Source organism: Wolffia australiana, chromosome 10 (genome assembly GCF_029677425.1).
Source record: "Wolffia australiana isolate 7733 chromosome 10, ASM2967742v1".
In the NCBI taxonomy this organism is placed as follows: domain Eukaryota; kingdom Viridiplantae; phylum Streptophyta; class Magnoliopsida; order Alismatales; family Araceae; genus Wolffia; species Wolffia australiana.
In genome coordinates this window covers 4,575,258-4,597,932 of record NC_135844.1, presented here as the reverse complement: position 1 = coordinate 4,597,932, position 22,675 = coordinate 4,575,258, and the positions used below count along the sequence as shown (strand labels likewise).

The following is a 22,675-nucleotide window of genomic DNA, read 5'->3' as shown; positions in this document are numbered from 1 at the left end:
ATTATTAAGCATAATTAAGATTTATTAATTGCAAAATTAATTCATCTTTGAATTAATTCATTGAAATTGGATAAAAATTCTTATTTGTTGCCTCCCTATGGTTTGACCCCTTGCTTGCTCTATATTCTATATTTAGTGATTAAGGGATATTATAAATTTTATTGTATAAGTCTAAACACTAAGTCAACGACATAATTACACGCATATTTAGGCTTATCAATCTGTATATATCATGACTGTGGCAACATATCAAGGAACGTGGTTGGCATGGTAGATCACTGAAAGGAAAGGATATAGCATGAAGCATGTGTGATTAATGGTGAAAAAATATTTTAATGCCTTTTAGCAAGAATCTCATCTACCATACTAACATATTGACCCAAGGTTTCCTTTTTTAGGGATTATATAGAAGAAGGTAAAGTTACTACCCATTTTGTCATATCATAAGATCAGTTGGTGGATATATTTGCGAAGGCTCTTAAAAGGGTAAAGTTCCTCGAGGTATGTGTGAAGCTAAGAGTTTGAAACATCATAGCAGAATGACTTCAAGATCCAAGGGGAGATTGTGTAGGTGATCATGAGTCACAGATGGGTCACATAACATTATATTCTTTTCCTCCAAGTATGTTTTTAATTCTAGCTTGGTGTTCCTTAAATAAAAGGCACTACGTTTGAACAAGTGGAACAGAATGAGGGTTTTCTTTTCTCTTCTTCCTTCTTCTTTTGTTTTCTCCCATCAACATTCTCCCATGGTGCTTCCAAGTAGTGGTAGCAGGGAGTCTGTTTAATTAGTCTTGGTTGAAGGAGGTGCTTCTCCTCCATCCTTTGCAACTGATGGAGCACTACGAAGGGATGTCTTCAACACATCGTTTATCAAGCACCAACAGGTGCTCTACATGAAGTTAGTTTATGATGTCGGACGTTGTATAGGACGCCGTCCGATCGACAACGAATATGATGGTTTGGTGCCGAAAAGAGATGATGGTGTCGAACGTCGACAGTGTCGTCGTCCGATGGATGAGACCCTAACAGGTTATGCGACTACGATGCTTTAAATGAATGTCCTACGTGTCGTACGTGCAGGCTCTGACTCGAAGGAGGGGCCGAGCTGCAAGCTTGGACGGGGTCGCTAGGTGAGGACGACGGTGGCATCTCGAACCTCGTCGGAGCGACGAAGGCGTCTACAGTAGAACGGAATCTATCCGTAGGGCTCGCACGTAACAGACGTACTCGTCTGTACCGGTAAGACACTCAGTTGACCGTAGTTCTCAGAATTCGTCCTCTCTCACCTACCTAGCCCCAACGCGATGGAGTCAAGACGAAAATATACTACAAGAGATAAATAAACGAGCAACGGGAGAGGACGGTGTACCTCGTCAGCGGTGGCTCGTAGTGCAGTGTCGTCAAAGATCAACGGCGATTCAGAGCGGGTGGGGCGGAGAGTCACCGGAGAGGTCACAGTGGCTCGACTGGCGGCTCGGCGCATGAGTAATCTAAGGGAAGGATGAAGCACGGAGCACAAGCAGCGCTCGAAGCGACGACCCTCGGGGTGGCGAGGGACGCCAATCCCAGGTAAACGGCCTTCGGGTTGTCATGGGATGGCGGCACTCGGGCGGCGACCCTGGGGATGCCACAGAGGCGGTGGTAGAGTACAGCGGAGTCAATTGAGATGCTAGGCGGAGGCGATGCCCAATAGGGGCACAAGTCGCGGCCGCAAAGTCCATGGAGAGAAAGACACGACGACGACGCCCTACGAAGGGGAGGGGCACCAGCGGTGCTAGGCGGCTGCAGCCCGCTTGGGGGGGTTGCGGCCTGCTCAGGGTGGTTGCGACCTGCTCCGAGCGGCTGCGGCCTTCGCGGGGCGATTGTGGCCCGCTCGGGGTGGCCACGGCCTGCTCAAAGCAGCAGCTACCCGCTAAGGGCAGCTGCGGCCTGGTCAGGGTGGCAGCGGCCCGCTCGGGCGGTTGCGGCTTGCTCGGGCGGCTGCGTCCCACTCGGGTGGTTGCGGCCCGCTCGGGCGGCTGCGGCCTACTTGGGCAGTCACGGCTTGTCATCGGCGGCTATGCGGGCACCGATCGGTGCGCGGCGGCGCCAAGGCAGCGGCGCAAAGCGGTGAGCACGAGCGACCGGTGACACAATGGTTCGATGGAGGCCGATTGGGGATGCGATGGCGGTGACGGTCTTCGAAGCGCGACTCCGGCCTTGGGGCAGCCCAGCGGCGGCCGTGGGGATGCGCGGTGGTGGCACGCCCGCGGTGGCGGCCCCCTCGGGTTTCGATGGTAGGAACCGCCGAACAGAGCCCTAGAACGGGCGCGCGGGCGGGACAGAATGGGCGCGAACCCGACCCCATTCCATTCCGCCCATTCTCTCTCTTCTCTTTTTTTCTTTTCTTTCATTTCCTTTTGTTTTTTAGTTTTCTAAAGGTGAGACCAGGATATATTTCCAAGTGATTTCTGATTTTTCCCTAATTTTATGTTAATTTTATGAATTTCTGAGATTTATTTAGGATTTAATTGGATTTTTTGAGATTTATTTAAGTGAGAAATGAATTTTTAAGGAGGAAAAGGATATATTTATAATGAGAAAATGAGTTTTAAAGCAATTTCTACTCTTCTAGGGGTTGTTTGTAAATTTTAGTTGCAATTATGCCCTCAAAACAGATCTCAGTCGTGTATGCAGGCGTAAATCTATTATTTAAACAGTTATGGGGTTTTATTGCATTTATTTACTATTTTTTAATGGTTTTTATGATAAATCAGAAGAGAGAGAATGCGCAAGGGGCATATACGCAATTATTTTTGGGCGGCGTTCAGCAGCAATTCCAAGCTTTCTAAAGGACTTTTCTGCAAAAAGGAGAATTCAAAATGCGCCCGCCAATGAGAGGACGACACGTCATGGCGTGTTAAAAAAGAAATGAATAAATAAATGAATTTAAATCCAATGGCTTAAATTGGTTTAAAATTCATTTATTAATAACTTTTGACCCTGAAGTCCGATTGAGATGATGTTTTTATGGATTTGCTCATCTTGATCCTCTCTTTCTATCAAGTTGGATCATTCAGATCAAGCCTATATTGATAGATAAAAATTAGTTACTAAACGGGGGTAAAATGGTGATTTTGACCATGTAACCTAAGTATAAAAGCTAAATTTCGAGAGGGGGAGCTCATTCTTGATGGTGCTCTATCACAGCTGTAAGACAGAAAGGAGCTCCAGCTTGGATCAACCTATTTCGTACTTTTTCCTTCTTTGTATTTGAACTTTTGGTGTATTTTGGATGTTGTTAGTTGAATTTCTTAATCTTTCTTCTTGATCCCTGTCTGAACTTCTAAATTGCTTGGCTTGAGTGGAATGTACAAGCCCTGACTAGGATTTAGTGGAGAAATTGAGAGATTTCCTTGCTATTCCAAGTGCATATAAAAGAAAACTATAAAAAAACTTATAAAAAGGGTTAAAATTCTAGGATATTAAATTTTCCATTTCATTATCCAATAGAGTAGTTATTACTGAATTATCAAACCTAAAGAAACAACGAAAACACTTCTAAATTTTCTTCTTAATCTCTCTAATTGAATTCTTTGATCCTTTCAATTGGATCAATTAATTCAATTTAGAGCCCCTTATTTCATCTACTCCTCTCATCTCTTCTACCTCCCTTTCCAAATTGCTCATCTAATTAGGGTGATTTAATATCTGTTGAAGATTAAATCAACCCCAATTAGGTTCAAATTATTCAAGAATAACATCAATTGGATTCCTTACTAGCTTCCCTTGGACGACGCTCGTACTTATCACTACACATCTTAAGTAGAGTTTTTATAAATTTTATTGTATAAGCTAAAATTGACAACGACAAGGGTTTATTATTGCATAAAATTTACCCCTATTTTTGGCTTATCAATTGGCTCTAAGTGGGCTAACAAAAAGAAAGGGGGAAAAGGGTCCATTAAGGGGGCCCTTATATAATGGGCCCCCTCATTACAAAATGAAGAGGGAAATTAAAACAAAAGAAAAGATAAGAGACAAGGGAAAAGGGGGAAAAGGAAGGCCCCGCTCCCTTGACGATAAAACAATGAACGGACGAAACACGTCGCGAATGCAACAAAAACACGAGGACTCGATGGGGGAAAACGTAAAACATGAAAGAAACAACGATGAAAACGATAAATGATAATTGAGCAGTCGTTACCCAGTCTTTGATGACGGTGGTGGGTGACGTGAACGGCATCGTTGACGATCCTTGATGGCGGGCGCCATCAGTTTATGGTCAGTTTTTTTAATTTGAACAGTTGTGTTTGTGCCTATAAAGGCCAGGATGTAATCTGTTTTTATTATCTCTCCCAAATCAATTCAAGTGTTGTTTTTGGTCTCTCTATTCTTCCTTCTCTTTGAGTGTTCTTGAATGAGTGTGTCAAAGTGTTCGTTGAACACATTCTCCACAAGAAGGGGGGAGTTTATCCCAACAAGTGGTATCAGAGCGTTGAGATCCTACTGTTCATGCTCAGAGTGCTATGCCTAAGAGGAGAGACGCTTCAAAAGTGCAAGAGGAGGCTCCATCAATGGCTATGCAAGATGAAGGGGTGAAGATTGATCTTCCAATGATCACCGTAATGCTGAACGACCAGAACTACAATCATTGGGCAATGAGGATGAAGGTAAATCTCGATTCACATTGTCTTTTAGGCATGGTTGAAGGGACTGAAGAAAATAGAAGAAAGGACAGACAAGCACTATCCTTCATTCTAAATTCTGTCCTGGAGTCTCAAGGGGATATCTTGACAACGAGAAAAGTGCAAAGGACAATTGGGACACTCTTCAAGTGCTCCATGTGGGTGTGGCCGTGTGGTGGAGTAAAAAATGCAACCTTTGAGGAGGGAGTTTGAGATTCTCTCCATGAAGAAGGGTGAGAAAGTAAGTGACTATGCATCACGGTTTGTGGGCATTATCACCAAGCTTCGAGATTTGGGTGAAGTTCTTGAAGATAGAGATGCAGTGTCTAAGCTTCTCAGGTCAGTTCCCAAAGAGTATGATGCCCTAATCCTTCCACTTGAGCAATTCTGTGATTTGAAAAACATGAAGATACCTGAAGCTATTGGGCATCTTAAGGTGCATGAGATGCGGCTTCTTGTGAGGAATGTAAGGGAACAAAAGCAAGCTCTCCTTGCTAGGGCCTTCAATCAAGCCAAGAGGGGCCAAGGTGTGTCTTCTTCACGTGGGAGGGGACAAGGAAAAGGGAGCAAAGGGAGAGGCCGAGGGAAGACTACTACAAGAGACAATGAAGATGGAGAAAGGAAGCCTTTTGATGTAATACGAGGTATACCGGGATCGACGGTTCGTATTACAACACAGTAGTGACGATAATTTTGAGGTAATGCCAATTAAGAAAATGTATGAATAGTTAAGAAAAACTCTCAGATGAGCAATAAAAGACACGACTGGTTTAGGAGAACAATCCTTTAAATTCTCAAAGGAAAGGATCGGTCAGAATAGACTTTCAATGACCCTCAAGATTACTAAAACACCTAAGTCGTAAGGGGCGTTTTACTGCCCGAAATTGTTCACACTCGTAGATCACAGAACTAATCTTCTACCACTATAATATCCTACCTCTCAACAATGGGTGGCTATCCTATTCAATCAGCTTTCACGTAAGAGGGCGGCAGAAAAGATAGGAGTCGACGGCACTACAAAAGGTAATGATACTGAAAAATGAAGGGGTAACAAGAAGGTACCTTGCAGGACTCAATCAAGGAACGCACAGTGCACAAGGGCTGCAGCTGGTGGCGGATCGAGCGCACAACAGGGACAGGCGAGCGGCCAGAGGTAACGTGTAGTGAGGCGCTATGTGGGGGTTGCAATGCACCGCGGGCGTGGCGCACGCTGGGCGCGATGCTCGGCGGGTGCGAGGTAGCGGGCGCGTGAGAGCGCTGGGCGTGGGTGTGTGGGGCGCGGGCGCGCGGGCACAGGCGGGCTGGAGCGTAGACGCACGGGCGCACGGATGCGGACGCGCGGGGCGGAGGCGTGCGCGCGCGGGCATAGGCGCATGGGGCGCGAGGGAGAAGGAGATCAGGCGGCAGCGGCGGCGACGGTGTTGGCGGCGGCAGTGGTGTGATGGTGGCGTCTGCGGACGAGGACACAAACAACACGGCACACGGTGGCGGCGAAATTGTTCGAACTTCCTCAAGAATGAGGGCGATTCTTGGCGAGTAACAGAACAATTTCAGATTTCTTGACTCAAGATTCTTCCAAGAAAACTGAGGTGCGGAGAAGACCAGTCAGCGTTGATGCGATCCACGGAGTGATCTTAACGTGGGAGGCGAGGACGACAACAAACCCACAATCTCCTCAATCTAGATCTCTAACTGCTATCTACTTCTCTCTAAAAACAAAGTAAAGAAACATTCAACCTTTCAATTGTTCAAAAATCCTATCTACACTTGGGCATGCTATCCCCTTATATAGGAAGGATAGGTGCCAAGTGAACGACTCTAGAGGAAGAAACCGTCGTGAGACGAGGTCCTTTCTCTAGACAATGGTTACAATGAGAAAATGCAAATTATGTGGACAAGGTCCAAACACACTGGCCCGGTCCAGAAATTTAGTGAGACAAGATACAACAAAATAACATGCAAAATAAAGAGACCATCTATGCTGGATACTTGAAGGCGGGGTCGCGAGCGTCGACGTAAGCGGCTCGGTGCGGCTGGATTCATTCTGCGTTGGTGTCATCACGATGGTCCCCCAGCACCTTTTGACGAAATGAAAATCAAAAGCTATAATTGTCAAAAGTGTGGGCACTTTGCAGATGAATGCAAGCTTCCAAATAAGAGGAGATGTAGAGATGAGGAGAAAGCAAATGTGGCTAAGGAGGAAGAGGAATCCTCTTTGATGATGATGCTATCTGATGAGTGTGGTGAATCACTGCTCCTAGGAGGGAATGGAGCTACTAAAGAAGATTTATGGTATCTTGATACTGGTGCCGGCAGCCATATGTGTAGCAGGAAATCTTATTTTCAGACTATGAATGAAGATTTGAAGGGGCTTGTGAGATTTGGAGATGGCTCTTCAATCAAGTATGAAGGGAAATGTGATGTTCTTGGAAATTGCAAGAATGGCGAGCTCATGAGGTTTGTCCATGTTCTTTTCATACCAAATTTGAAGACTAACATCTTAAGACTTGGAAAGCTTGATGATCAAGGGTGTGAGACCAACTTGAAGAATGGATATCTTACAATCCATGACCAAAAAGGGAGACAGCTTACCAAGACTCACAAGACTAGTGGCAACATGTACATGATGAAGCTGGATGTAAGCGAACAATGTCTTCTTTTAAACATGACCAAGTTTTTAGGAGAAGATGACAAGGCATGGCTGTGGCATAAGAGGCTCTGTCATCAGAATTTTGGGACTCTACAGAGGATGGTCAAAGGTAATTTAGTGGAAGGGATGCCTAATATTACTAAACATGACCAAGTTTGTAGAAATTGTGTGGCGGGGAAGCAAACTAGAGCCAAGTTCCCATCATCGACTGATTTCTGAGCTTCAAGACCATTGGAATTTTTTTATGCTGATATTTTCCCTATCGCACCATCAATATTGGGTGGGGGAAGGTATTTCCTACTTATTGTCGATGATTTTTCTAGATTGATGTGGGTGACTATCCTCAAGAACAAGTCGAAGGCATTAGAAGCTTTTAAAAAATACAAGTCTCTGGCTGAAAGTGAGTTGTCGGACAAGATCAAGTGCCTAAGAAAATATAGAGGGGGAGAATTTACTTCTGATGAGTTCTCAAATTGGTGTGAGAAAAGTAAAATTCTCATGCAATTGACATCCCCGTATACTCCTCAACAAAATGGAATGGTGGAGAGGAAGAATAGGACCATTATGGGTCTCGTGAGAAGCATGCTCAAGGAGAAGAACTTTCCTATGGAATACTGGGGTGAGGCTGTTAACACTTGTGTATATGTTTTAAACAGGTCATCTACAAAGAGCTTGTAAGGGGAGACACCCTATTACAAGTGGAGTGGAAGAAACCCCAAGATTGACCATCTTAGGGTATTCGGCTCAATTGTGCATAAAAAGTCCAATAAAAGAATAACCAAACTTGAAGATAGAAGCCAGGAGATGATCTTTGTGGGGTATGAGAGAGGCCCTAAAGCTTATCGGTGCCTTGATCCTACCACCAACAAAGTTCACTTGAGCCGCGATGTGATCTTTAAAGAAGGGCAGTCATGGGAGTTTGAGAAACTCCAAACCAGCAATGGTTTGTCTTCTAACAATCTTATAATTTCAGGTTTAAGTGGTGCACTTGAGGAAGAAGATGTTGAAGATCAAGGAGTTGCAATTTTAGATGAAGAAAGTGCTCAATTTGATGCAAGTGAAGAAAGTGGACAGATTTCATCAAACGAAGACGAAGTGATGAGGTATAGATCAGTGGAATAAATCTACGAAGCTACTGAATCAGTTGGAGAAGAGGGATGTCTTCTCTCTTCTGAGGACCCCTCTTCATATGCTGAAGCATCCAAAGATCAAGTTTGGAGAGAAGCCATGAAGAACGATATCAGTTCTATTAAGAAGAATAACACTTGGAGTTTGCTGAAGGCTCCAAAGAATTGTAAGCCCATAGGTGTGAAATGGGTCTACAAGCTCAAGAAGAATCATGTAGGCGAAGTGGTGAAGCACAAAGCAAGGTTGGTGGTGAAGGGTTACAACCAAATATTTGGAACTGACTATGATGAGGTATTTGCTCCTATTGCTCGTTTTGAATCAATTCGAATCTTAATTGCATTGGCAGCTCAAAATAGTTGGAAGCTACATCATCTTGATGTGAAATGAGCATTCTTTATTGACTCAAGCAAGCACCTAGAGCTTGGAATGCTCAGTTGAATGATACTTTGAAGAATATCGCATTCAACAAAAGCAAGAATGATAAAGGAGTATATTTTATGCATTCCAAAAACTCTGGATTTTTTGTAGGTGTTTATGTCGATGATCTAATCATTACAGGTGGTAATGAAAAGGAAATTGAAGGGTTCAAGAAGAAGATGATGAGTACATTCGAGATGACTGATATCGGTTTATTGAGTTCTTACTTGGGCATTCAAGTAATTCAAGGTACTTGTGATATTATGTTGAGTCAAGGATTTTATGCAAATCATATACTTGAATTTTTTTGTATTGTGGAATGCAATCCATCTAAGACTCCTATGGAGTCATCTCTCAAGTTGACAAGTGAAGGAGGGGGAGCTAAGGTTGATGCCACTATTTATTGAGGGTTGATTGTGAGTCTAAGATATTTGCTTCATACTAGACCTGATCTAACTTATTCGGTAAGTATTTTGAGCAGATATATGTCAAGACCTACATCTGAACATTGGGCAGCAGCCAAGAGAGTGTCCAAGTACTTGAAAGGTACCAAATTACGGTCTTATTTACAAAGGAGGGAAGAAGAATTTCAATATCATTGGCTATAGTGATAGTGATTTTGCTGGAGATGTGGATGACAGGAGTACTTCAGTAGAAATAGTTTTCCGTGAAGGAATACCTATTACTTGGAATTCTTTGAAGAAGAAGATGGTGGCATTATCTTCATGTGAAGCCGAGTATGTATCACTTACTTCAGCAGCATGTCAAGGTGTGCGGATAACAAGGATGGTGGAGAATGGGGTTCAAGTGAAAGCCTATTAAAATCAAAGTTGACAATCAATCAGCCATCATGCTATGCAAGAACTCAGCTCATCACAAGCATACAAAGCATATTGACACTCGCCATCATTTCATCAGGAGTTGTGTTGAAGATGGACGCATGGAAATGGAATATGTGAAGACGGAGGAGCAGCTTGCTGATATTTTCACTAAGCCATTGGGAAGAATCAAATTCCAAGATTTGTGTGGTAAGATTGGAATGATTAAAGTGGTGGATGTAGTGAGTAAGAAGGAGGCGCATTTTATAGTCTTTACCATCATACTTCTTGTGAGAAAAATAAGAAGCATATCAAAAAGTGAAATTAAAATTTTAGTTATGTCAACCGTTCCTTTTTTTAACCCCAGCAATCACATTCTCCTACTCCAGCCATTAAGTTACCTCTAGGGTTTGAGATTTAGGACTACTGACTTGTAGGACAAGACCAAAGGGGGACTTGAGATTTAGCAAAGACCTAAACCTTACCCTAATTGGTAAGGTTTAGGTCTTTGCTAAAAACTCGGACTAGACTGAGACACTCAAACCCTAGCTAATCGAATCTAGATCATATATAATCAGGTACAAAGATTATTGGAACGGCTTCCGTGGTCAACTGGATGGTCAGAGAGGAACCAGACTAGCTGGGGTTTGGAGATCGTTGGAGTTTATCATCTTCGGTCACTATCCTCCGGTAGAAATTAGGGGTCCACTTCAAAAACCACCTAAATATCCAATCAAATTGCAGAGTAAATCGGGAAAGCAAGAAAATCTATCCCTTTAAATTTCTATTTAACAAGAAAGGCACTCTTACCAATAGCAACCTGATTTTCTTCTTTTACCACCTATTCCGTCTCAGTACTTTATGGAACTGTACATTTTTATCTGATCGTTTTATCGTTTTTGATCAAATCAATTAAACAGTAAAACCGTGTCTTTTCAATCAATATAACAATATACCCCATCAACTTATACCGATAAGGAGATATCATGAAATGTACATTGATGAAACGAAGACAATGTTTTTGTTATCCACGAGGTATCCCAAAAAAGGGGGAAAAATACACGACCCTCCAATCTTTTGCAAAATATGATCAAAGCAGTATCCATCTCCTGAAAAGCTAGGTTGGCCGTCCAATAAGAAATAATTCATCAATATAATAAGAGAAAGCTTTATCCACAATAAATTTCCACAAGTTAATGCGTTCGACCCTATTTCCTTTTCTTGAGTAGTCTATTATCATTATGTTATGCAAATGCGCTCAGCCAACCCTCTAGACTGGCAGAGAGGAAATGAATGGCTTGGCAGCAAACAGATGGTACACCACATTCATTTGTAGTTAACAGTGGATAAATTAAACTGATTCCGGGGCGTTTTATGGTGTGAGCTGAGTGACTGAGCGACTAATGTTTGTCGGAATTGCTTAGAAACTAGCCGACGGACTTTGAGAATGGTTAGATTAAAATCGACTCACTTGATTTAACGGCAGGGATGACATCCACATATTCTGCTCTCCAATAATGTACGTGGTTTTTGGAAAACTGAAAATGAGGAAACTTAGAAATTTTACTCATTAAAACTAACTCTGATTGTTAATACTTCCCGACAATGAGGGAAAACTACCCCACATGATGCCGCAGCTTTTTCTGGAAATCATTTGGTCAGATTTATACTCGCGCTTGGCGTCAGAAGAACTGGAAAGGAGGACGTTAGCTGTTCCTCTTAACGTCAGAAGTAGAGGTGACTTTTTTGTCAAATCAACGGTGGCAAAAAATTAAGTGATTTATTTCTTTACCGTCCCGTTCAGTCCGTCCGTTGCGAAAATTCCAACTCGTTCATTTCAAACTTCAAAGAAATGCTTCTAAGATGAGTGAAATTTTTAGAACAATGAGCCCGGTTACCTGACATTAATGTCTTACTAAAAAAAACCGTACCCCATATTCTGCATTGACTTAATTCGAGTCCAGGCCGATTTTCTTTGGTTCTTGTTCTTGAAATTTACTAGAATTCCACCAAACATTGTAAAGTAGGACATCAGAGTTATTACCCTTGGTAAAAGGCAACACTCCCCTGTTCGGTGGACCCTGGTTCATGGGGAATAACTCGGTCTTTGCATTTACCAACCGCTACTGTAGATCAAAAAAACCCGACCATCTGCTAAATTTTTTACCTAAGGTCGTTTCTATGCACGCATCCAACTTTTTTTTTCATATAAACTTTCATAATATTAAGACTGATTTTAATATATATAATAATAACTTATTTTATTTAGGTGCCCTAAAAACTCATACGAAAAGTGTTCATTTGATTTGTTATAGGAGAGGCTATTGGGCAGAATCGTTCTTACATTTGTTTTCTGCTAAAACAGAAAAATCTCCATCGTCTTTATTGTGATTTGACTGGGCAAGAGCATGGCCGGCATCCAGCGGAGTGAGAAACAAGTACGGCAGATTGTCCCACCGCAATTTTAAGCCACTTTACCAGACGGTCGCATCGCCATTTACTTTAAATACAAGGGAAAATGAAAAATCATTACCTCGTCGATTTACTTTTTATTTATCGATCCTTTTCTTTGGATACATAATTAAAGAAGAATTGCCTTATCTGCACCTATACGTCCGACCATCTTCAATACCCAAATTCTCATTAATACGGCGGAAAGCCATTTAACTATTCCTACCTTTGATGGGACAGAGTAGTGGACAGAGCGCGTAGTCTACAGTAGAATAGTAAATAGCTCAGCTTACCATGCCCTGCGGACACTGAAAGTGATAGTAATTATTCCAGGCTGGTCTTGCGCGTGGGCCAGGGCTGCTCTTCTCTTGCTATTGATTTATGGAATCAGTGCAGAAAACGGCATTGATCGGGCGGCATGACAAGTACACGCAGTCTGCTTATGCAATGAGTTAATGCGACAAGGAGAGAAGAGAAAAAAAAGACCTGCAGCAGTGGAGAGAGAGAGAGAGAGAGAGAGAGAGAGAGAGAGAGAGAGAGAGAGAGAGAGAGAGAGTAGTTGACCCATTCCAGGTGTGCAGGGAAAAATTTATAAATTCATGGTCTTCATGCAGAGGTCACAACTCAGTTATAATTTGCTCAATTGAGCGAGGGGAGAAAACTTGAGGTTCGTTGACATCCAGACATCTTTTCGCTTCCTCTCTCGCATCTTTCAGGAAGAAAGAAGCAGCAAGGTGATTGTTTCATGGAAGCTCCACTCTCCGTTTGGCCATGGGAAAATATTGGCTCTTACAAAGTAAAGCCGCCTTGCTCTTCCTCCAATCATTCTATCTTTAGCACTCTCTCTCTCTCTCTCTCTCTCTCTCTCTCTCTCTCTCTCTCTCTCTCTCTCTCTCTCTCTCTACGGTGCTAAAGTCGTAGTATTCTTTTGCGTTGTGTTCTACCTTCGCAGTATATTCTCTACGGGCCGCTGCTGGCGAAGGTTGTCTACACAAGGCCATGGGAGACTGGAAAGCTTAGCTGGTGGGTGCACATCCTGCTTCTCTGCGCTCTGCGCGGCCTCATTCACACACTATGGTGTTCATTTGGCAACATGCTCTTCCTCACGCGCAATCGCCGCATTATCAAAGAAGGCGTTGACTTCAAGCAGATCGATAAGGAATGGCACTGGTACATCTCTTTCTATCTCAATGTCCATATGAGCAAATCCATCTCTACCCATCTTAATTTGTTTCTCATGTTATCTATGATATAATTTACTAGCGCAATATTACGAAAATTGCAGGGACAACTTCCTAATCTTCCACGCGTTTATTGGCGCGGGTCTATACTACGTTTTCCCCTCGGCGGACAACCTTCCTCTGTGGAACGCCAAAGGGATCCTTTGCGCGCTTATGGTCCATATTACGGTCTCAGAAACTCTCTTTTATTTCTCGCACCGATTATTCCACACTGGCTTCCTACTCCGTCGATATCATTCCCTCCATCACTCCGTCCCTGTTCCCCAGTCGCACACAGGTGAATAATTTTCTGTTATTATTTCACTCTCGTTCTTTACCTATCTTCCATTTTCCCTCTAAATAATAGTGATTTCTCTCGCTCTCTCTCTCTCTCTCTCTAAGTCTTCCTCGTTTGAATGGCACAGCTGGACTGGCGACGCCATTGGAGCATCTGGTACTGAGCGCGGTGATGGGGATGCCTCTATTGGGAAGCTTCTTGGTGGGGCAAGGTTCCATAGCCCTGGTTTACGGATATATTCTGAGCTTCGACTTTCTCAGAACTATGCTTCACAGCAACGTGGAGGTCCTCCCCAGCGGTCTCTTTAGACGTCTCTCCTTCCTCAGATACCTTCTCGCCACACCCACGTGAGTAAACTCATTGAATCCAACACGGGGGATATTAATTTCGATGATGCTGACGTTGACGATGAATGGGTTTAGGTACCACACGCTTCATCACAAGGAGCAGGACAGTAACTTTTGCCTCTTCATGCCGGTCTTCGACTTGCTGGGCGGCACCCTCAACCCCAAGTCTTGGGAAGAACACGACAGGATCTGCAAAGGTGTGGAAATCTCACTCAATCAGTGATTCAATGGCTTACATTAGGATACAAGTAATTCTTTTGAAATTGTATCGTGCTTGTGACTACAGTAAGGAACGAGGATGTGCCCGGGTTCGTCTTCCTGCTGCACGCGGTCGACGTGGTTTCCTCGATGCACTCGCCCTTCGTCTTCCGGAGCTACGCCTCCCACGCCTATGTTACGAACCTTCTCGTCCTTCCGCTGTGGCCCGTCGCCTTTGCGGTAATGATCTGCATGTGGGCCTTTTCCAAGACCTTCCTTGTCTCTTTCTACAATCTACGCGGCCGCCTGCACCAAATCTGGCTCGTTCCTCGCTTCGGCTTCCAGGTAAAATACTTGGCATCCCAGAAAACGTAGTTGAAACTTTTTTATAATTCGGAGATATCTAATTTTGTGAAATCTCTGTTAAGAACGATGACAATCTTGATTTTGTATCTGCCTAATTGATAACTCCTGTCTGCAGTACTTCCTGCCACAAGCCAAAGATGCCATCAACGCACACATTGAGTACGCGATTTTGAGGGCGGACAGGCTGGGAGTCAAAGTCCTTAGCCTCGCGGCATTGAATAAGGTGGGTCCTCTCTCTCCTCTCTCTCCTGGCTCTTATAGTCTATATGAATGAATTTAATGAAATATGAATCGTGGGGCTGACATAAGCAATAATAATTGTGCAGAACGAGTCGCTGAATGGAGGGGGGACGTTGTACGTGAAGAAGCACCCAGAACTGAGAGTCAGGGTTGTCCACGGTAACACCCTTACTGCAGCTGTCATCATCAACGAGATCCCTGACGACGTTACCGAAGTCTTACTCACTGGCGCCACATCTAAACTCGGCCGCGCCATTGCACTCTACCTCTGCCGCAAAAGAATCCGCGTCCTGGTAAACATCCGCTCTCTTAAGCTCACCTCGCCCACCCTCCCCTCCACCTTCTCTCTCTATGGTCTCCCTCTCTCCGTGTGTGTCTCTCTCTATCTCTGGTTCTCTCTCCGTTTCTCTCTCTCTGCGTATCTGTTTCTCCTCCCTCTCTCCGTCAGTCTGTTTCTCTCTATCACTGCCTCTCTCTCCGTCTATCTATTTCTCTCTCTCTCTCTCTCTCTCTCTCTCTCTCTCTCTCTCTCTCTCTCTCTCTCTCTCTCTCTCTCTTTCTATTTCCCTTTCTCTCGCTCTCTCTCTTACTATTTCCATTCTCTCTATCACTGCCGAGTGCCTCTCTCTCCGTCTGTCTATTTCTCTGTCTCGATCTCTCTCTTTATATTTCCCTTTCTCTCATACTATTTCGTGTCTCTCCCGCGACCTCTTTATCTGCTTGTGTATCTTTATCTCTATTTCTCCCTCTCTTTCTGTGTGTCTGTCTCTCTCTCTCTCTCTCTCTCTCTCTCTCTCTCTCTCTCTCTCTCTCTCTCTATATATATATATATATATATATATATATATATATATATATATATATATATATATTTGCACCGGTGTACAGCACTAAAGGTGGCCCGTTAACAGCTGTCTGTATACACGGTTATAACACACATTTTTTTGGGCTCTCAGATGTTGACGTCCTCAGCAGACAGATTCCAGAAAATCCAGAGAGAGGCGCCACAGGAGTTGCAGCACTATTTAGTGCAGGTCACCAAGCATCAGGCAGCGCAGAACTGCAAGGTAGTGACTCATTTACTACCAAATATATTCTCTACACACCTCTTGGCAAGTCCCTAACCCTCGTTTTGGCACAGACCTGGATCGTTGGCAAGTGGCTGAGCTACAACGAGCAGCAATGGGCGCCCGCTGGCACCCACTTCCACCAGTTCGTCGTGCCTCCTATCTTCCAGTTCCGGCGGGACTGCACCTACGGCAAACTCGCCGCTGTGAGGCTTCCTGAAGATGTGCAGGGTCTGGGCATGTGCGAGGTAACTATCCAACCTCTTAAATTTTGCAAAAATAAAGAGCTTGGAAGCGTAGATGACGGACAAACTCATGAACATTTATTCTACAGTACAAGCTGGAGAGAGGAGTCGTTCATGCTTGCCATGCCGGAGGAGTTGTGCATTTCCTTGAAGGATGGACGCACCACGAAGTTGGAGCCATCGATGTTGATCGGATTGATGTTGTCTGGGAAGCGGCACTGAGGCATGGACTCCGACCATCATAGGAATTCAGCATCATTTATGGGGGATGAGGCTCGCTAGAATAGCTCGCCATTCTCTGTTCAGAAGAATGATCTCTTCATTCCTTTAACCTGAACCAGTGTAATTAAAAACATTACATACGGTCTATTCATCCCTGGATTCGTAGTTGTCGCCTGATATAATGCATCAGTTAGATTCAATCCGTTCTAGAGGTACAGAGATGAACACTTCTCTCTTTCAACTGTTCATATTCTCATGCACCCATGTCATGCTCTTCTTGAGTTTAACCAATCTAGAGAGTATTGATGATGTCGGATGTCGTCAATGCCGTCGTCCGACGGATCAATTCACTAAGTGAATGTAAGTACGTGATTCGAGTGACCTAGGTGGGGTGTACGTGCAGTGGCCGACGAGTGGGGTTTCACTGAATTCCGAGCTCCGGGGCGAGCGACCAATGACGATGACAGTGACCTTCTGATCCTTGTCGGAGCGATGATGGCGACTACGGCGCCAAACAGAATAATTCCGTAGGGGCTCGCACGTAACGGACGGGTTCGGCCCGTACCTAGGAAAATGCTCAACTCATAGTTTTCTCAATAATCTCTCACCTAATCTAGCTCGAGCGCGGTGGAGTGCAGTAAAAAATATACTGAAAGATGTAATATAACTCATGAGCAAGGGGAACGGCGTACCTCTTCGGGGCAGCGTTCGTCGTCAACGTCTTCGTCGGTGCACAGAACAATGTGGGCAGGTGCGCTGAAGTCGTGCCGGAGAACGCGGCGGCTCAATTGGCGAACCGGCGCAGGAGCGATAGGAGAAGCGGCGCGAGAGCGTCGTTGGTGGTTGGAGAAGAGAGACGGAAGCAAGGAGTCCAAAGCGTGGACGGTGGACAAAGGCTCGATTTGAATCGTCACGATGCTGAAATCGACTGGCATTGGGTTGCACCGGCTTGTAATTCAGGCAATCATAGACAGTGCAGCAGCTGATGGATGGGGTCACAGGCCGTGTAGGCAGACGTCCCAACATGCACGGTGCCAGTGCTCGGAGACACAAGAAATCCCACGACCCGGAGGATCGCACGCTCAGAGAGCAATATCCGTTGTGTTGCTAGGTTGCCTGAACGATCTGATGTAGCTCCGGATCACAAGTCTTACGGTCAAACAATGGTGCGCAGCCCTTGACCAGAACAATACTAAATCGTACACTCAGGAATCAGAGGAGTGCGGTGTAGATCCGTCGTCCCCTCGGATGTCGAATCCTACGCAGGTACCAGGTAGAGCGGTCGTCGCAAGCTCGCACCAATCCGCAGAAAAGTATCCTCAGTCAACCGTTGAACCGGCGCGGCGTCGCGGTACTGTCCAAGATCATGATCGCGGATGGGCAATGTCGGGGAGAGTAGCAACGTTCCTTGTTCAACATAGCAGGGAGAGGGCGATGAACCCTCCCCACAGCAACGAACCCGGGGGGCCGTCACACGACTAATACGGTCTTACGCGGTGTTGTGTATGGGATCGAGCGCTTCAGACCGTAGAAATACGTCGACCTTTACTCCTTTCTTGCACCAACGACGGTCGCCGATCCGTCGACGGCTCCGCACACCCTGAACGGCTGAAGAATGTGGAATGATTTGGATCTAGGAAACAAATGTGCACACTGTCAAAGAAAACGTGATGCATTGGCCCTACAAAATCCTTCCCAATGCTTCCCCTTCGTTTTCCTCTCCTCTCTTCTTCACCCCCCTTCTTGTTCCGTGAGATCTGAACACAACAACAATGTAACTGCCAACAATGCAAATTCCAGATCTAGCTTGAACGTGGGGCTCATCATGGCCTCATATAGGGCCATGATGGGCCCCTTACAAGGAGTCCAACTATGGGGCCCGATAAGAGACCCATTTTACAACTTAAAATTAAAGAAACAAAGAGATTAAAAATGATACGAAATTAAAATGATACGCACATGTCACAACGAGTAGGGGCACTCGTCGTGACGAACACGGAACATAAATTAAACCAACAAAAAAGATAACGGAAAATACGAAGATACGAACACAAACGTGCTCTACCCGGGGTATTTAAACCCGGGCGTCTTCACGGTCGCTTTGGCATGCCGGTCGAGCTGGTCACAGACGGGCGGTGATGCTGATGTTGACGAAGACAGCTCCGATGACGTGTGATAAGCCAAAAATAGGGGTAAATTTATGCAATTTTAAACCCCTGTCATTGTCAATTTTAGCTTATACAATAAAATTTATAAAAACTCTACTTAAGATGTGTAGTGATAAGTATGAGTGTCGTCCAAGGGAAGCTAGTAAGGAATCCAATTGATGTTCTTCTTGAATAATTTGAACCTAATTGGGGTTAATTTAATCTTCAAAAGAGATTAAATCACCCTAATTAGATGAGAACTTTGGAAAGGGGGGTAGAAGAGATGAGAGGAGTAGAGGAAATAAGGGGCTCTAAGTTGAATTAATTGATCCAATTGAAAGGATTAAAGACTTCAATTAGTGAGATTAAGGAGAAAATTTAGAAGTGTTTTGGTTGGTTCTTTAGGTTTGACAATTCAGTAATAACTACTCTATTGGATAATGAAATGGAAAATTTAATATCCTAGAATGTTAACCCTTTTTTATAAGTTTTTTATAGTTTTCTTTTATATGCACTTGGAATAGCTAGGAAATCTCTCAATTTCTCCTCTAAATCCTAGTCAGGGCTTGTACATTCTGCTCAAGCCAAATGATTTCGAAGTTCAGACAGGGATCAGACGAAAGATTAAGAAATTCAACTAACAACATCCAAAATACACCAAAAGTTCAAATACAAAGAAGGAAAAAGTACCGAATAGGTTGATCCAAGCTGGAACTCCTCTCTGTCTTGCAGCAAATAGGTTGATCCAAGCTGGAGCTCCTCTCTGTCTTACAGCAAACAGGTTGATCCAAGCTGGAGCTCCTCTCTGTCTTGCAGCTGTGATAGAGCACCATCAAGAATGACCCCCTCCTCTCAAAATTTGGCTTTTATACCTAGGTAAAATGGTAAAAATTACTATTTTACCCCTAATTAGTAATTAATTTTTATGTATCAATGTGGGCTTGATATCAATGATCCAACCATATAGATAGAAAGAGGGGATCAAGACGAGAAAATCCATAAACAATTCATCTCAATCGGACTTCTGGATCAAAAGTTATGAATAAATGAATTTAAACCAATATTAGCCATTAGATTTAAATCATTTATTCATAATTTTTTTCTTTTAACCGCTTGCTGCGGTGTCATCCTCCCATTGGCAGTGACCTTTCAACTTCTTCCGGCGGGTGCATTCTCGTTGCGCCACGTACCCCTGCCGAAAATAAAAAAAGAAAGAGAAAAGGTGAGAAAAATCAGCCCCGTAAATATCGCCAAGCACCTAAGGTGCATTTGCTCACTGCGATATCCACTCGCGGCACGCCACGTCACCGCCCATGAGTGCACTTTGTATGCGCCGCGCGGGCAGTAAACTTACCGCCCAGAGGCTGCTGTCATTACCCGCCGTCGGATTCTCATCCAACGGTTGTAATGAGGCCACGTCGTTGCCAACGAGGGTCGCCTGTCATTATACACATCAATCCTCTTTACAATGAAAAATTGCCGCCTGACGCCGCCCAAAAATAATTGTGTATATACCCCTTGCGCATTCTCTCTCCTCTGGTTTTTTTCCTAAAAGCATTAAAACAAATATTATATAATTGCAATAAAACCCTATAATATTTTAAATTATATCTTTACGCCTGCAACCACGACCGAGAGCTGTTTTTGAGGGCCTCATTGTAATGAAAATTTACGAAAAGTCCTTCAAATATCGAAAATAATCTTAGCACTCATTTTTTAAAAAAAATATATCTTTCTTTCATAGAAAAAATGCATTTCTTCCTCAAATAAATCTCAGAAAAATCCTAGAAAAACCTGAAAAATTCTAGAAAATTCTAGAAAACTCAATGATTTATCCCCGCACTAATAAATCTCGAAATTAAATATTAAACTTGTCGTTTTCATTCAAAAAATAATTATTTAAAGCTCAAATAAATCCCTTAAAATTCATAGAATTAACAAAAAATTAGGGAAAAATCAGAAATCACTTGAAAACAGTATTTTTCATGTAAATAGATGATAACAGTCCCATTTTAAGCTCTTTAAATGCATAAAATTGAACTTACAACATGAAATAAAGACCGAATTCAGGGTGTTATCAACGTACTGCCGATGACGCTTGGGTGCGCTCCATCAATTGATGTGATGATTGTTAGATTAATTTCTCGATCTGTGGATAGTTATATACATATGTATATAACTATCCACAGATCCGAATTAGTATGATTCACTCAATTATAATGATGGGATTAAGACATTTCTAACAATAAAATGGTGGGACTAATTAAGATAGACTAAAGAGGATTAATCGAGGTGGGTTATTAAATGTGTAGAGGCTAAGCCTGTCTTAATTAAAATGGTGGGACTAATTAAGATAGACTAAAGAGGATTAAGCTGATGAAACATGGAGGATATCTGTAGGTGACATGATTGCGGAATATGTCACCTTAAGCTCCTTGGATGGTCTCTGGAAACTGTGGAATGGCTCTAGTAAGCATGTGGCTCCCTCTATGGTTCAGGGACCTAGAAGACCAGGTAAACAGGATGTTGGTAACCATAATATGTTTGCCCTTTATAGGGACAACCATAATGCCCCTTAGCATACTTAATCCTAATGTGTAATCGTCTCCCATGGAAAAGACGATGATGCCTTAACAAGGAGGCTAGTCAACAAGGTCAAAATCTAACATAAGTATCTCCTATTCCTATAATTAGGGGCCAGGTCCTTGGGAGATAAGGGTTATTGACTTTTCTCCTGAGCATTGCGTTACTCAAATAGACTTCAGAAAGTCATCCTGTGCTGATCCAAAGGGCGTCCTCTCAATACTGTTTGATTTGAATGAGAGAAGGTGCAATGGATTGCGGTATGTTTTACATTCAAGTGTGATGTTCTTCATCCTTAAGAATTGGTGGAAGCCTCCTGCAGATCTAAAAATGATCATGGGGCTATTCTACTAAAAACCATGTTATTAAATCCAACAACTATTAGATAAATACACTTCAAGGTAATGACATGTACAATACAATGTCTAGTGTTAGATATCAAACTGTATTTCATTCTAATTAGTGTCATATTTTGGGTCATTTTTTTGCTCCCAGTCAGATTAATTGTCTGATGAAAACCAAGTTTTATATCATAATAAAATTATGATCAGAATAAATTTCCGATCAAACTCCAACTCGTGTGTTTATTTAATATGGATCACAAATGGATTTTTTTCGACCCACTTTCAGATAGGGACCTTTAAGCAAGGTCAGACTCTGGTCTACTACCCATCATGAGAATATGTTATTATCATAGTTGAATTTATGTCAGAAGTAGATTCTAATCAGATTCATATTTACATATTTAATCAGAATACAGCTCAAAATATAGTTTCACTCTTACATATTTATCTGAGGATTGAATTCAGCTTCTGACTGTGATCTCCAATCAAGATCAAATATTGATTGTGATGATAATTTGACTCTAACAAAAAATTTTAACAGTATGCTACTATCATAAGATTTAGCGTCTTATCGGATACAAATATGAATAGAATTAGATTGTTATCAGATGGTGTATCTAAATAGAAGAAGAATATTTTAACATTTACCAGAGTATTATTTCTACTGGATCAAATATTTCATTGTCCTTATCTTTTGTGATTTTCTGGCCTTATTTTACCTTTAAATGAAGAGTGGGTTGAATTAATGTCAACATTGAATCACAAACAAAGTTATGATTAGATTCACATTTTAATGAGAAGCAAGTTCTGGTGATACTCAAGCTATGATTTGATTGCATACCTGCAAAATTGACTTAATAGAATTATTTAAATTTAATTTTCATTTTGTCTTTTTCATTCACACATCACAATCATGTATTTTAGATTGCGGCTAAGTGTCAGTCACATTCAAGGACAGGGCTTCTACCAAGTAGTGGAATGTCGAGTATTTCAAAAAAACCGTGTCAATAAGCCTGGGATAATGAACACTCATTTTTCTATTTTTTTACTCATTAAGCCTTCGAACAATCTGGGCCTGTCCAAAAATTACCAAGCTTTAAATCACAATAAATGCAATTTGGATGCTTGAGAAACGATGGAGCCCTCGACCAGTGGAAAAATGGATTAAAACGTTAATAAATCCAATTTTTGTAATAAGGAAAGTTCATACACATGGTGATTTTTTACTCGAAGAGGAATAACAATGGGGATAAGGATGTGGGGA

General features: G+C 42.9%; 1 protein-coding gene across 1 annotated transcript; it reads left to right on the top strand.

The window, feature by feature from the left end:
* Positions 1-12,749: 12,749 nt before the first annotated feature.
* Positions 12,750-16,498, top strand: LOC144708660 (very-long-chain aldehyde decarbonylase GL1-1-like). The gene is made up of 11 exons (XM_078582076.1): positions 12,750-12,930; positions 13,087-13,304; positions 13,420-13,652; positions 13,780-13,999; positions 14,075-14,196; positions 14,286-14,542; positions 14,679-14,786; positions 14,890-15,096; positions 15,760-15,870; positions 15,945-16,118; positions 16,205-16,498. Exons 1-11 carry the CDS (start codon positions 12,880-12,882, stop codon positions 16,358-16,360), a joined length of 1,857 nt encoding a protein of 618 aa, XP_078438202.1. The 5' UTR covers positions 12,750-12,879; the 3' UTR covers positions 16,361-16,498.
* The last annotated feature ends 6,177 nt before the right edge of the window (positions 16,499-22,675 follow it).

Coding starts and splice junctions, on each gene's coding strand:
- LOC144708660 (XM_078582076.1), top strand. CDS start 12,880: ATGGAAGCTCCACTCTCCGTTTGGCCATGGGAAAATATTGGCTCTTAC. Junction 13,653..13,779: donor TGTTCCCCAGTCGCACACAG/GTGAATAATTTT, acceptor TGAATGGCACAG/CTGGACTGGCGACGCCATTG. Junction 15,871..15,944: donor AGGCAGCGCAGAACTGCAAG/GTAGTGACTCAT, acceptor GTTTTGGCACAG/ACCTGGATCGTTGGCAAGTG.